At 39.6% G+C, this 16,925-nt stretch overlaps 1 protein-coding gene across 2 annotated transcripts in view; it reads right to left on the reverse strand.

The window, feature by feature from the left end:
• The window catches only part of PTPN12 (protein tyrosine phosphatase non-receptor type 12), a 92,185-nt gene extending 75,310 nt beyond the window's left edge, over window positions 1-16,875 (reverse strand). Inside the window, exon 1 of one of the 2 annotated variants that reach the window (NM_001205991.1) lies at window positions 16,473-16,875. In NM_001205991.1, the coding sequence (NP_001192920.1) occupies window positions 16,473-16,571 (99 nt within the window). In that variant the 5' untranslated portion in view covers window positions 16,572-16,875. The remainder of the gene's footprint in view (window positions 1-16,472) is intronic. The other variant, XM_059885630.1, reaches the window with a different exon arrangement.
• Window positions 16,876-16,925: the final 50 nt, after the last annotated feature.

The raw sequence follows: 16,925 nt of genomic DNA on the forward strand, positions 1-16,925 counted from the left end.
CTCAAGATGGTGAGCAACCAGTCATTCCTGAAAGTGTCATCCTATTTTGTTGTAATCCTTGCTTCTTGCCCACTTTGTTCCTAGACAACCACTAATCTACTTCCTGCCACTATAGATTAGTTCACATTTTCCAGAATTTAAATAGAATCATAGAGCATGTTCTTTTTTGTGTGTAATCTGGCTTCTTCCATTATGATTTTGAGTTCATCCATATTGCAACATTTATCAGTAGTTGATTTCCATTTTATTTTTGAGAACTATTCTGTTGTAGAATTCCACCATCATTTGTTTATCTGTTCACCTGTTAATGGATATTTTCGTTGTTTACAATCTTTGGCTATTAAAATACACAGAATGCTGTAAAAAAAAAAAAAAAAAAAACCCTGTTTTTCAGCTCTTCCTATATTAAAGTTGCACAAGACTTTGTAGTCCTTCCAACTTAAAGGGTATAATCTATTTCCTGAACCTTTGAGGTTGAGGTGGCATTATAACTTGCCTTGGCCAATAGAATGTAAGAGCACTTAGAACATATTTTAAAATATTAGATATGGCATAAACAATAAATATATGCACACAAAACATGGCTTATAAACAATATAAAAACTGGTATATAATAAAGCAACAATGGGAAAATTAAATGTGCTGGTTAAATATTCATCTATACTTCTGGTCTAGATTAAATTGCATTTTCCAGAAATACTTTAAAAAGAATCCACCGGCCATCGTAAGAAGGTAGAGTATGAAAAAATATCAATGTTTTATTATTGTCTGAGACTCTTAATATGCAGCATTAGAACTGATGACACTGGAGAAGGAAATGGCAACCCACTCCAGTGTTCTTGCCTGGAGAATCCCAGGGACAGGAGAGCCCGGTGGGCTGCCGTCTATGGGGTAGCACAGAGTCAGACACGACTGAAGCGACTTAGCAGCAGCCGTAGCAGCAAGGCCGTGATAAAAAATAGATTCCATTTGTGTTCTTTTGTTATTTAGCATCATCATCATATTTAAAAAATACTTTACGTATTAAAGTCGTAAAAATTCCAAATATAGTATTAAAAATAATACATGGAAGGCTGATTTATTCCCCCTTCCCTTAAAGCAGCAGAGAAGCAGTTTTCTAGGCGTTGAAGAAATGGCTGGCGATTTACCAAGTGTATAATTTGAAATAATTTTAATATAAGTTCTAGTGGAAATGGAAACTTGGTCAAAGTGCTACCACTCCATCCTCTAGCTAGAGTAATAATGCCATTTTTCAAAATGAAATAGAACAGCAAAAACTGTGTCTTGCTGTGTCTCTTAGAAAGCTAGCTTTGAGACTAGCATTGTATTATGAGAATAACTTTTAATATTGATGACCATGCAGTATCAATTTGTTAAATGCTTTGAACAAAATTCATACTTTATTTTTACATGTAAGAAAAAAATAAAAATAAATTTTATATATAAAAAAATAACTGATGTCACTGTAATATTTTATAAGATTTGTAAGATTATTTTCTATTTTTTAAATATTCAAGTATTCAATTATACTTCCCTTAAGACCTAAGAGCACAAAAAACAGGAAATATGCTGCATCTGAGCCAATAATAGAGGAGAGAGACTAAAGAGGTAGGTGAAAAACTAGGTATAATAATATTTCATCGTCTAGGAAAGAAGAGGCCAAGAAAGTAAAGTCAGCCAGTGCCTACTTAATTACCCATTCAAGAAAACTTAGTTTAAGCATATATCTTATAATTAATAATAACTTCTTTGAATGCTCTTTTTCACACAAAGTATTTCTGTTTCTAGCTTTTGAACTATTAAAATACCCATCCTCTTTACTTTTCCATAAAATGAAAAGATCAAAACATCTGGCATGTTAAACATTAAAACTGTATTTCTTACCTTAATGATTAATTTTCTACTACCTAAATTATACAGTTATGAAAAAATAAAATTTATTATTTTGTGCAACATCGACTAATGCCAGTGAATAGGTTTAGAGATAAACATTTAAACATATTCAATTTCTTCAAATAGTTGCAAAATCCTAATATTAGTATCTATCTGCACTATGTTCCTCCTTGGCATTTATAACCTATTTGCAGCACTAAAAGTAAAGAATTATTAACAACTAGGCATAAATTACAGGAAATTTCTAAATTATACAGTACATCCAAATCTACCTCTAATACCCATTAATGAATCTTTGGCACAGATAAGCCAATGGACAGAGTAGATAAAGATAAGAGGTACACAGTTAGGCAGACAGACTGCACAGAGACAGACACACTGACAACCAGGCAACACACAGTATTAAAGTACTTAAATTTTAGATGAATCTAACTATATTTAGATTTATTCATGCAAAATCTACTGGGGAGAAAATATATTAGTCTTTCAGACAGTGATAAATTTCAGATGTATATTTAGAGAGAGAATAAAAAATGACTAGATATAATACTCTGGTAAATCTGATCTTTAGAATTATACTTTCATCTAGAAGGTAATGTTCTGGTTTCATATTTTAACACTGAAAAATTATAGCTTAAATCTTAAGTACCATAAATAAGCAGCTTATAGATTATCTTACTTTTATAGTTTCTACACAGTTTAAGGTTTAGTATGTACTGTATATGTGAAATTATGCTCTGCCAGAGCCAAGAGAGTTCTCTCAAGTCACAAGGACTCCATGCTTCTTTGTCCCTTCTCTGAAAGAAGGTGGGTGGAGTTTACTTGGGACTGAAACCTTAAAATAGAAGCTCATTTTTCCCCTCCAGTTTTGCTTCAAAGGTTTTTGTATTAGATACATCTTGGGCTGCCAGTCTAGTTAAGCTAAGGAACTATAACTTTCTTTCCCTAAGAAAAGTCCCTACCAATCACATCTGAACAAACTTCCCATCCTGGTCAACTTCACACATTTATACTACACAGTACCTATCTCACTGGAAGCAGGTTGACTGATGGGATGTGAATTTCAGGAATGTGAACGTGAGACAGCAATTCTAACTATTCTGAGCTATTCATCTAAACAGAGATAAAGTGAGGAACATAAGTTAGCTCACTTAAGAGATGCCTTTATTCAACAGCACGTGTAGTGAAAGTCAAATGTGGAGAGCTAAGAGTAAAGCAGGTGCACAGAGAAGCAAAGACAAGTGTCCAAGCCGCTCTAGATGGAGAAACTGATAAATATGCAGAACCACAAAGAGCTGAAATAGTCACCCAGGTTATGGATGGCTGCCATTTCTTGGTTCCTGTCCTTAAAGCAGTAGAATACTCAAGGGCAGTATTCTACTGTGAGATATATATGCTGCTGCTGCTAAGTCGCTTCAGTCATGTCCGACTCTGTGCGACCCCATAGACGGCAGCCCACCAGGCTTCCCTGTCTCTGGGATTCTCCAGGCAAGAACACTGGAGTGAGTTGCCATTTCCTTCTCCAATGCATGAAAGTAAAAAGTGAAAGTGAAGTCACTCAGTCATGTCCAACTCTTAGCGACCCCATGGACTACAGCCTACCAGGCTCCTCCATCCATGGATTTTCCAGGCAAGAGTACTGGAGTGGGGTGCCATTGCCTTCTCCAGTGAGATATATATATACACATATATTCCCCCTGCCCAACTTAAACTGGTTTCTTGGAGAAGGAAATGGCAATCCACTCCAGTATTCTTGCCTGGAGAATCCTATGGACAGAGGAGTCTGCAGGCTACAATCCATGGGGTCGCAAATGGTCAGACACGACTAAAGCGACTTAGCACGCAAACTGGTTTGCAAGTAGGCTACAACCAAAAATCTATACCAACAAAGAATTTTTCTATAATTTGAAGGATATTTATGCCCCACTTTTTTCCTTTTATTAACTTTTCCCCTAAATAATAATAAGACAACCGTTGGTCTCAGCAACATCATGCTACAGAAAAAACATCTGCCATGATCTTGGGACAAACTTAGCTCTGGCAACTTCTAACTGTAAAACCTGTAACAAGCTCCTTAGTTTCTAAATACCGTTCATGTTTCCTTTAACATCAAAGGGTCTATGACTTATAACTCCAGTGTACAATGAGGGGAGAAGGTGTCCAAAAAAAGCCACTCTCTACATTTTCACAGAATGGGAGCTGACTTTTTTCCATTCTCACTATAGTTGTGGTCCCAAATGTATTGTCTCAAAATATCAGTCATCACCTGCCACTGCTGCTGCTAAGTTGCTTCAGTCGTGTCAGACTATGCGACCCCATAGACGGCAGCCCACCAGGCTCCCCCGTCCCTGGGATTCTCCAGGCAAGAACACTGGAGTGGGCTGCCATTTCCTTCTCCAATGCATGAAAGTGAAAAGTGAAAGTGAAGTTTCTCAGTCATGTCCGATTCTTAGCGACCCCATGGACTGCAGCCCACCAGGCTCCGCTGTCCATGGGATTTTCCAGGCAAGAGTACTAGAGTGGGGCGCCATTGCCTTCTCCCAGTCATCACCTAGAAAACTCAAATATACTGAGGAATCTAAACTAAACAGAGGCTTACCACTATAAATAACTTGCTGAGGTTCTATAGATTCTTTTTTACTGTAATTTTTTTACAGGGCATTTTTAACAGAAGCTAATGAAAACCACTTATCTGGCCAATTAAGAACTTTATAAACTGAGAGTACTACTTTATATATCTGGGATAAGGTAAAATTACCAGAGTAAAAAACACTGGCTTTGTGGAACTCCATTTTAAAAAGATCCTTCATAACAACCAAACCATATATTGTAACGAAGAGTAGTAAACAACTATGCCACAATTATGAGACATCAACACTCCTCACCAAAACATTCAGGAATGCTGAGTGAGGCCAATACTATATGCATCTCATACTCAGCATTTAGGCTGTTCTCCCTTTGGGAATCTCTTCCTGTTTATGTGGTTGTATCAGCTTTGCTCATTTTTTACACTGCCAGCCACCCTGTTCCTCTCATCTACAACCCACAGTTCTTATCTCTGTGTCTTTGCAAACGCTGTTTGTTTTCTCTCTCTGAAATGCCTTTTATCCTAGTCCACCTGACAAACTCTCCCTTCAAGAGCCAAGTCAAATGTGGCCTCTGTGCTAAAACCGTCCATGTTCTCTTCAGGCAGGTTTAGGTTCTCCCTCTATGGTTTTAATCTTGAATATACTTCCCTTAGAGTAATAACACATCTTAAACTACTATTGAGTACCTTCTATGTACTACACTAGAAGCTTTATTTTGGTCCTTAGGTAAGTATTATAGCCCCAATTTCCCTACTGCTACTGCTGCTGCTAAGTCACTTCAGTCGTGTCCAACTCTGTGCAACCCCATAGATGGCAGCCCACTAGGCTCCTCTGTCCCTGGGATTCTCCAGGCAAGAATACTGGAGTGGGTTGCCATTTCCTTCTCCAATGCATGAAAGTAAAAAGTGAAAGTGAAGTTGCTCAGTCGTGCCCTTAGCGACCCCATGGACTGCAGCCTACCAGGCTCCTCCGTCCATGGGATTTGCCAGGCAAGAGTACTGGAGTGGGTTGCCATTGCCTTCTCCGAATTTCCCTACATAACCTGCCTATATGCATAACAGGGCCAGGACAGAAATTACTGTATGATTCCAAAGCTGATTATCTTTCTACTAGTCTAGAGTTTCTAAGATTTTTTGGAACCCTTGAGAATCTAAGAACCTTCACCCCTCTCTCAACAGGTTTACACACAAAACATTAAGTATAATTTGAAAGGGTTTACAGACCCCCTGAAGCCCATCCACTGCTCCCAGGACAACTTCTTGCTGCTTCTCACAAGTCTATTCACAGCCAGTAAATTTCTTAAGCGAAACAACTGTCATATTTTCAGTTGCCAGTTCTAAACACAGTGCCTAGGGTGTAGTGAGTAGATGGGAGGAATCATGACAGACCTGCATTTTTGCATTTCTTCAGAGCCTACCAGCAGAACTACTCAAATGTTGTTAAAAAGCTTTTCAAATGTAGATTACAACTAAAAACACTTATTACAGGAACTGTAGGTATTAGCATGCATCCCAAAGCCTCTGAGATTAACATGATCCACATTCCACATTCTCTAGGAAAAGCTTTTAGGGAACAACTACTTATATCTCCCATAAGCCAGTTCACTGACACTCTAATCTTATACAAATGGAAACGATATCTGTGTTATTTCACAGGGAAGGAGGTAACTGTCAAGGTTTGAATGCATGAATCCAAAAAAATTAAATACTACAGGAAATATGAAATGCTGGGAGAGGGGTTCAATTCTTGTTTGGAAGACTAGTGATTTAGAACAAGTGCGTTTATCACCGAACTTGCCTTAACAAGTCTTCAACTCAAATCTAATGAAAGGCTTTTTCTCCACAGTATTAAAATTCAAATTTGCAAAGGAGAGCAAGTGCTTTAAGATAAACTGGACTAATAGATTTATCTCAGAAAGTGAGAGTTAATTACGATTCTCGCTTCTGAGTTCTGGGTGAATGTGGTTAAGTTATTCTAAATTTTTAGTGTCCTGATCTTCAAAGTACTGGACTATAAAATAGAAGGAAAGTTTTCTAAGAAAGCGGAAAAATATGTTCAGCAGTACAAACACAGATAAGCATTTTTCAAGGATGAGAAACAGCTCATTCCAGAGGAAAGAAAGGACACACACTGCAGAGTACACGAGTTTAACACTGGAAAGGTATGAGAGACTCTGTTAAAGGCTCTGGAAGGCCAGGTTAAGGAGCATAAACTTTATCCTATTGGCCTGTGATTCTAAACCAGGACAAAAACTACATAAAGGGGTAGGGAGAAGGAGGAAGGGAAATTTGTAAGAGGGACATATAATTACAATTTGAAGAAAAGCAGAGCTTGGGTTTAATGCTTTGAGTTGCCTTGCTGCTGCTGCTGAGTCGCTTCAGTAGTGTCCAACTCTGTGCAACCCCATAGACGGCAGCCCACCAGGCTCCCCCATCCCTAGGATTCTCCAGGCAAGCCTTAGGCATTTAAAATTCCAATACTTTTAATGATCATCAAAAGAAGCCTTGAGGGTTCCTGTGAAGTCACATTTTTCTGTGATAAAAATAAAACCAATAAAAGATAAAACCAACTTATGTTTCCAATACGGTTCTATATAAATATTAAATGAAACAAAAGTAGGCAGCAAACAGTGGGACTCAAACCCACATCTGATTTTTTTTTTTTTTTTTTTCACATCTGATTTTAAAACCAGTATGCCTTCCATTATCCTACAGATGCCAGCACTTGAAAGCGGTATTTTAGGAAAGTGAGCATGATATATGGAAGGAATTACTTAAGGCAAGAAACTACAGGCAAGGAGAGAACAACAGCTATTGCTGGAATCACTCCTAAGACACCCACAACTTACAAGATACCGCTACTGTTGAAGAGATGCCAGTGAACTGATATCTGGATTTTCTTAATGAAATCTAAAACCAAAAGTTAAAAATGGACATTTTATTAAAATTAATAGTCTATGATAATATACCCAGAGTATGATTCACTGAGTACAGGATACACAGGTAGTTACTTTAAGTGCTTCCCTCAGTCCTTATGACAACAACCAGTGTCCAGAGGAAAATATGTACCACACTATTTTCCACATTTATGTAGAAGATATTACAATCAATAAATACATACTTATTTAGGGCTTCTCTGGTGGCTCGGAGGTTAAAGCGTCTGCCTGCAATGTGGGAGACCTGAGTTCGTTCCCTGGGTTGGGAAGATCCCCTGGAGAAGGAAATGGCAACCCACTCCAGTATTCTTCCCTGGAGAATCCCATGGACAGAGGAGCCTGGTCAGCTACAGTCCACAGGGTCGCAAAGAGTTGGACACGACTGAGCGACTTCACTTACTTATTTAAAAGTTTTACTAAATTCACTCCAGTACTTAATCTTTTATTTTTTTCTTTTTTCTTGGGTACTGAAAATAAAAACATCTGTGCAAGCATGCCTGTAGGCAGATGGAGGAAAAAGCAACTCTCATGCTGGTCTAAGAGACAAGCCTCTTGGACCACTTGAAGAATCCACCTGAAGAATAAATCTGTCTTACAGCATTAAGCTCGCTACAATTTCTGCTCACGCGACAGCCATTAATGCCTAAATGCCAGGCACTACATTAAGCAGTGGGGATACAGAGATAATTAAGTCCCAGTCTCTAGCCTCAGAGGCTTTCAGTACAGGGCAGTCAGAAATGTAAATGTTTATGAATCTAATGAACTGAGTATTATAGAAACTCAGAAGTGTTTAACATATGAACAAAAAACTTTAATCTATTTAAATGTTAATATCTTACTTTCAGTTTCAATCTTTCAAAACCCTTTTCCAAATTAAATGTCAAATATTGACAGAAAAAAAGCTAACAATATTCTAAAAGTAAATATAGTAAAACAACCTTGAGAATTAACACTTCAGGTAAATTTTTAGTGTTCTAGCTCAGTGAGACATGTATGGAAAGTTACTTAAAAGTTCACTTCCAATTGTGAAGTTAGTTAAAAGATAAATACATTTGGCTGGACACTCATCAGAGTAAGAAAATCTTAACTAAACCAGTGGCAATGGAAAAGGACTAAGATTAGCTCAAATGCTAGGACTGCAAAATATTGCTAATCATTCTAGTTTTAAAGACATTTTAGACATACCACACCATGTTTATAAGCTTACTGAGATATACCTGCAAGCCAACCACAAAATAGAACTTTACACCCTCTTAGGTGTTATAACCACCTAAGACAGACAGACAGACAATAACAAGTATTGGTAAGGATGTAAAGAAAGTAATGGGAGTGGAAAACGTGCATTTTCCTGGTAGAACCATAAAATGTACAGCAGCTTTGGATAACAATCTGTCAGTTCCCTCAAAATGTTAAAGGTATTTACAGGTATATATCCAAGATGATCGAAAACAGATATCCTAACAAAAATTTATGTATAGATTCACAGTAGCAGCATTCATAAAATAATACAAAATGTGTTATATTTCATGTATTATTATTATACAATACAAAATATTCCAAAAAGTGGAAACAACTCAAATGTCTATCAAGAATTGAATGAGTGAACAAAATGTGATATATCCATACAACAGAAAATTATTCAGTCATAAAACAGGATGAAGTCTCTCTGACCACGCAACAGCACAGAGGAATCTTGAAAACATGTTAAGTCAATGGGGTCAGTCACAAAACACCACCTATTATGATTCCATTCATATGAAATGTCTAGATGAGGCAAATCTATGGAGACAGAAGGTAGATTAGTGGTTGCCGAGGTCTGGGAGGAGGAGAGAGGGTGGGAGGAATGACTACTAAGGGGTATGGGGTTTCTTTTTGGGCTAAGAAAAATTGACTGTGGTAACAACTACACATTTTTGTGAACATATTAAAAACTATTAAACTGCACAGCTTAAAATGAATGAATTTTATGCTAAATAAATTATATCTCAATAAAGCTGTTATTAATTTTTAAAACACTACAAGCCACAATATTGAACAGTTTAACAAACAATGAAATTTTTAATACTTTCTAGTGTGTGCAGCATAAGCTCTTGCCAGGCTTTCAATCTTTCCTCTCCCATTTTTTAGCAAATCAAATTCAAACCTTAAATTAAAACTTCAGAAGTCTTATTTGACAAGTTCTTGTTATCTGTATTTTTATGTGTGTGCTCATTCGCACCCAACTGTTTTGTTACTCTATGGGCTGTAGCCCACCAGGATCCTCTGTCCATGGGATTTCCCTGGTAAGAATACTGGAGTTGGTGGCCATTTCCTATTTCCGGGAATCCTGCCAACCCAGGGATCGAACCCACATCTCCTGCACTACTGGCAAGCAGAATCTTTATCACAGAGCCACCATTTGTCTTTTAAAATTATACTGAAATAGCAATCATTTTACCAAAAGATATACATACAGATAAGAAATACATGTATGAAAAATGCTGTCCCTATCTTATTTTTTTTTTTTTTTAAGCAGAAGGCAGGAGGGGATCTGTGTCTTCCTCTGGCTTCAGCCATCTACATTCAGAATGCTAAAGTAAATGGAAGGAATTTATACTACTTCAACTATTTCCTCTTCAGCCTATGACAATCTGGCTTTTTCCCATACTCCAACTCCAAACAGCTTTTTCTAGTCACCAAATCACTCCTACTTAGCAAACTCCTACTTTCTTAAGCTCACCTTACCGGTCCTCCAAGAATTATCTGACTTTGGTAATGTCTTCCCTGAAACTCTCCCAGGCCTTTCTGACATCCTCTAGGTTCCTTTCCATCCTCTTTGACCACACCTACCCAGGAGCAATCACCAATATTTTCATTTAGAGGCTGCTCTTTAAATGTTGTTGCTTTTCAACCTTAGGTTGGCCACACCATACACTTGTCTGAATGTGTTCATGACTCTCATGCTTTCAAATACCTCTTACATGCTTTAATTCTGTCCCAGTAGCTCTCTTGAGCTCTACATTTCTACAAGATGTCTCACAGGCACCTCAGCTGTAACATGTCCAAAACTAAACTCATTCTCTTTAATTCTGAAGTTTCCTCCAACCATCGTCTCCCTGGTCTCCTCTGCTTTTGTCCTTCCTTCCTCCTTACCTTACCAAATGGAACGTTCCAACTTGGGTGACAGTATACCAAGCTAGAAACTCTAGAGTCATACTACAATATTCCTCTCTCCTTCACTACTCACATGTAGTGAGTCATGAAGACTTCTTTCTTAATCCTTATCAGATCCTTTGTATATTCTCTGTCCCACTGTCTTAAGTTTGGCTCAGGCCATCATATCTCACTTCCTATTGTTCAACAACTTCAAAAATGCTCTCCTTCATCTGGTCATCCATTCATCCATCAGAATCAACTTTCTGCAACACAAATCTGTCAAATGACTGCTTACTTTCCCTGTAACGCTGAGACCTATAGTGTATAAACTGCTCAAAATTACTATTACTGATCTATAGAATAAAATATCGGAGAAGGCGATGGCACCCCACTCCAGTGTTCTTGCCTGGAGAATCCCAGGGATGGGTGAGCCTGGTGGGCTGCTGTCTGTGGGGTCACACAGAGTCAGACACAACTGAAGTGACTTAGCAGCAGAATAAAATACAGCACAGATTCAAGAACCTTCACAACCTGATCCCTAACTGGCTTTCTCAGCATCCCATTAACCTTTACCATGCTAATACCATTGTTTCACTGGTTCTCAAAATATGGTCCAGAGATGGCCCACACCTAGACCATTTTAAAGAATTCACGAGGTTAAAACTCTTTTCTAAGTTATGCTTCCTCACCTGCAAATATACAAATGCACAGACTTTAGTACAATATTTTTATCATATTCATTCTCTTTAGGAGTGTACACTGGGTTTTTCTAGAGGATACATGACACTTGATACTGTGAAATATGACACTGCATCAGTATGAATGCAACAGATATGAGAATCCAGATCTCTTCTATTAAGCTGCTGCTGCTGCTGCTAAGTCGCTTTAGTCGTGTCCAACTGTGTGTGACCCCAGAGACGGCAGCCCACCAGGCTCCCCTGTCCCTGGGATTCTCCAGGCAAGAACACTGGAGTGGGTTGCCATTTCCTTCTCCAATGCATGAAAGTGAAAAGTGAAAGTGAAGTCACTCAGTCGTGTCCGACTCCTAGCAACTCCATGGACTGCAGCCTTCCAGGCTTCTCCGTCCATGGGATTTGCCAGGCAAGAGTATTGGAGTGGGTTGCCATTGCTAGATGGTAAAAAAAATTTGCAAAAGTATAAAAATAATGCTTCTTTCCACCAGTAGTTTCTTTGAAAAATCACTTGTTATAAAATACAGTATATGAATGGAATGGTTTTATCACCATTATTTTAAAGTAAATTATTTTTTAAAATATTTTTTAATTTCTAATACAGTACAAACAAACAAACCTCTTTGGAGTCCTCAGTAATTTTGAGAATGTAAAAGACTCCTGAGATCAAAATGTGTGAGAACCGCTACATTAGTTATAGCAGATTATCTACTACTCTCTAAACATGCTCAGCTCTAAAACCCCTATCCTTCTGCATGGAAATGCACCCTCCGCTACCTGCCAAGTTCCAGCTAGGTCCAAAGAGACCTCGGATGCATTCTGGAGGATAGAAAGATAAGGTTTTGAAGTCAAGCAGGATACTTTACTTCTCAGAGTGCGTTTCCTTATCTCTAAAATTTAGGTTATAGCCACCTCATAAACGGCAGATATGTTAAATAAGACAGTGTAAAATGTATGGCACAGTGTTTAACAAATAGAAGAGATAAAAAATGTTAATCTTTTTTCTACTTAATTTATAACATCACAAACACTACTGTAGTAAGATAAAAACAGCATAACAATTATTTAATCATAACAAAGCAAGCAAATTGGTTGCTTTGCGCAGTTCTGTCAAAATTACTATTTGTAGAGCAGATGGTTTTATATAATAAACTCCTTGAATGCATAACTACTAAGGTACTTCTGCAGTTACCTGTGATTGATAAATTTAGATTAATTTAAAATATCAGTTAGTTTAAATGGCATTTTAACACAGGAATGCTTGCTATAATGCCTGTTTAGCCTTAAAAAAAAAATCCATAAATCTTCTCCTTCATGTTTCACAAAAGTACTGTAATTCACACCTCTGCTGCATCCTGTTTTTGAAATACTCCATTGACTCTACTTACTAAGGTATTGTTTTTATCGTAACGAGAATGGGTTTTTAAACTGAAACTGCCATATTTATATGCAGCTTTACTGTCATCTTTTACAATCTTTAAATATACAAATGTCTAGTGTATATCACATAAACTTTAGCCTAATTAGAATAAATTTACTTCTTGTTTCAATACTTTAATTATACATGACAAAGCTTTAAACAGCAAAAGAAAATTACTGGAACACCAAAGCCCAGACATCTCTTTTTCCTTCTATCTCATCTTTTTTTCCTTCTACCTCTAGTTATATGAGTCAGCCATTTGAGAATATTGAAGACAGCACGATCGTTTGTTAGATGAAGATCCTAAATATCAGTCCCATACTTCAGTCTTGTGAAGTAGGTAGCATTTATCTTCTTTTGAAGTTGAAAGAACTCGGTCAATTCATTTTCTTGCAAGTGGCCAAGGTCAGAAAACTAACCAGTGGCAGATATGTAGTAAAACCTACACATGTCAAACATAAATGGGCATCACCCTATGTACACATTTACTTCTCATGATCACTATCTGCAATTTCATAAAGATGACACGCTGAGATAGTTGTGATCAAGTTCTGGATCTGACACAGATTATCAGTTTAGCTATCAACTTGAAATCATTTTGGTGCTGTCGTTTACACCATCTCAATACCTTAGTATTCTCCTCTTTCACAGATGGGGCACACAAAAGGCCAATGCCAGGAATAGACAACTCACAGAATGACGACAGGCAGAAAAGTCTCTACCCTTACTAGTCATCGCGATATTAAAATTAAAACAACATACTATTCTTCAACCTCGAATTATCAAAGATCCAAGATTATTATATGAACACTCATACATTACTGTTAGTTGTAAAAAGTGATACAACTTCAAAAAGTTATGCATTTACATATATCAGACGTTTACATCCTTTTATCTAGTACTTCCAACACCACTGGAAGATATCTTATACAATAATTCAAAATAAAGAAATTTTATGCTTAAGTGTTCTCCACAGAATTATGACACATAATAGCAGAAAATCAGCAGCCTAAACTTTCAACTATAAGAAAATGGTTAAGCTATGACAGTGGCTAGGTGAAATATTATATAGCCACCTAAAATTATTTTTACAAAGGAAAAACACCTAAATATGAAGTTGGAAAAAACCCTAAGAATATTAAATGGTACATGCAGTATGGTCACAGAGAAGCATTAAAGACATTAACAACGACAGCCTTTGGGTGATGGGACTATAGGAAGACCGAACAGAATAATGGAAAAACCACAGTATGAATGCCTATTCCACGTTCCTAAAGGTAAGGCATTCTTAATTACTGTTCTATAATTTCCAAATTTGAAACAATGAACATTATCACTTCATAACTGAATAGGGTTATAATAGCTAGATTATCCCTAAGGCTCAGTTCTCAAATGCTAAAAATGCATTTTTAACCCATGTGAGAATTTAAGAATAACAGAAGAGTTTATTACTAGAAGAATCTATTAGCCAATATATTTTCTTTTAGTGGCAGAAGGGACAAAGTTTTCCTCCAGCTTTCTAGTCAAGAGAAAAAGAGGCATAACTGGCAGACTTAATTATACCTATTACTTATCAAGTCACAGAATAAAAAAAGCAAGCACTGTAAAAGAACAGCCTTAGTCATCAAATCTTAAATGCAGAATCACCTAGCTATCCCTAGGTATTAGGAAGAAAAAGAAAATTCATTTAGTCCTGGAGAAATGAAATCTCCAATAGGAATCCCTGACTCATCCCCAAAGCATGAACCCGAAGGCTACTTCCCCTGTACAGGAGTTCAGAGACTGGGCACTTGTCCTGATGGCCTGCATCAGCAAACAATGCCCTTTCCTGACAGGATATGCCCATAGAGAACAAGAGGACCAACATGCCAAGTGGACAGGGGTCACACACCTCTCCTTCCACAACCAAAGTAAGACTGTATAAGACTAGTTTTAAACATTTTAAATCTAAGTAAATATTTTCTTTTATGTCTGCTAGAGAGTAATAAAATGGGGACTCTGTCCAATTACTGTGATATCATTTCAAAGATACCTAACACATTCAAAATTCCCAATAGGAAGAAGGATATATCTTCTTTAACTTTTTCAGATAAAAGGGTAATGGGGTGGGGGTGGGGGAATACATGGGCTAAGTATCAAGAGGAAATGTTTAAAATAAACTATAAATGATTTAATCAACATTTTTTACACTTTCAAAAGATACTAAGAAAACCAAACTCCTCTCTTCTATTACTGGTTTAGGGAGGCGGGAATCACAAAGCTCAACTATACTGTTATGACACTGAGTAAAGTCAAGGGTTAAGAATTTTAACGCTAAAGTTTTACTAGACCGAAGTCTCTTTAAAATGTGAAAAGTATTTCTTATTTCAGTGCGAAAAGCCATTTCACCTGCACTTTGTAAACAATTAAACTGTACTTTGAAACAAAAACTAGCCAATGTTTGCGACTCATTTTTATACACATTAACTGTGTATCCTTTTCACAATCCAGAATTTCAGAGTTAGGTGACTACTCTTGGAGGTGAATCTTGCCCAGAAGCAAAATTTTCCCTAGCTTATTTCCCATTTCCAAACCCCGCCAAGACTAAGGAACAACCACTTCCCAAAGTCCCACTTCCTTTTCCATTCCCCAGACCTCCAGGGTTTCCAACGCCCCAGTCTTGCGCAATATCCGTAGGAGCAGCGCCGCAACCACCGCCTCCTAAGCCGAGAAACAACCCTAAAGGGAACATTGTCCAGCAGAAAAATAAAGGAGGGGGGGTGGCAATGGAGGAAGTCGACTTCTGGTCCCACGCCTTCGGATCTGACCCCCTTGTAGTGATGGCTCGAGAGCAATTCCACGACCAAGACTTTTAACCTCCTCTCCAGCCCGCCAGTACCAGCAAAGGGCGGAAGGGGGAGGGGGGATGTCGGAAGGGGGGTGGGGAGACTACGAAGGTTATCTCCCAGTTCAGGGCTTCAGCCCGTACAGTCGCCTCCGCCCCACCAGGACTATTGTTCCCAAGTTCCCCACCCCCACCCCGGATAGGAAGTGATAGTCACATCCCCTCCGCCTTCGGCAGTATCCCCTAGGGAGTCTGAAGTAGGCTTCCTTCGGGATAACCACGCACCCTCCACCCCCGCGTCCTGCCTCTACACACACTTTTCCCTCAACCTCAAATCACGTTGACCCCTACACCATCTAAAACCTGGGTCTCAAGAGACAAGAGACAGGACGGCAGTAAATGGAAATCGAACATTCCACAAGATTTTCTATGGACTATCCTTTCTCTTGCATTGGAGATAATACTGCGAACCCAGATTAAAGAGCAAAAAGTCCTACCGTGCCCTCTTTTGAGACCAGCTTGAGCAAAGGGACCCCACGAGTTAAATGCATCCGTAATAGCCCCGTTCCTCAGTCGGCGCTATCCGCTCTCCTTCCTGCCTCGACCCTCCCAGGAGGAGCAGACTGGATGGGGAGATGAGAAGAGCCCACCGGACTGCACCTCATTCGCCTCCCGCTCCCAGCCCGAGAAACAATAGGTGGTCGCGGGCGGCGGCGCTAAGTGCGGGCTTGGCCAGCGGCCTCTCTCTTTGCGTCCCGGACGCGGGCGGAAAGGGGCCGCGATCGCAGGACGAGAGGAAAGGAGGATGAGGGGCGATCTCACCTCCCAGCCTCCGAGTCCACCCCGGCCCTTGGGGTTGGCGCGCGCCCCCTCCGCCCCTCTCCTTACAGCCACACACAAAGCGCTGGCGGCCGGGCCGGGCGGGCGAAGCGGCAGTGGGCTTGGATGCCGGTGAGAGGAGGCAACAGCGAGGGGAGGGACTCACCATGAAGTCCCGGGCGAAGTTGTCCTCCCCATTATGGTCCGGACTCTTCATGGCCTGGACCCTCTGGATGAATTTCCTCAGGATCTCCACTTGCTCCATCCTCCCGCGTCCCCCCGGCTGCGGTCGCTGGCCCCCCCGCCGCCCGCCCGCCCGGCGCAGAGCCCGCTCAGTCTTCCCCAGCTCGCCCCCCCTACCCGTCCCGTCTTTCCCGACCCCTGACGCTCCCTGCTCCTCCCCACCGTCCAAGGCAGCGGCGGTACCGGCGGCACCAGCCCGGCTCCCGATCCTACAACTTCCAGGAGCAGCCACTCTCCCACAGTAGTAGCCGAGCTGCAGCGGCTAGCGCCAACCCCAACCCCCAGCTTGCTCCATCCTCCTTCCCCGCCCTGCTCCTGCTCCGTCGGAGACGCAGCCACCGCCTTAGGAACACGGCTCTCCGATCGCCCTGCCCCC

Source organism: Bos taurus, chromosome 4 (genome assembly GCF_002263795.3).
Source record: "Bos taurus isolate L1 Dominette 01449 registration number 42190680 breed Hereford chromosome 4, ARS-UCD2.0, whole genome shotgun sequence".
Lineage (NCBI taxonomy): Eukaryota > Metazoa > Chordata > Mammalia > Artiodactyla > Bovidae > Bos > Bos taurus.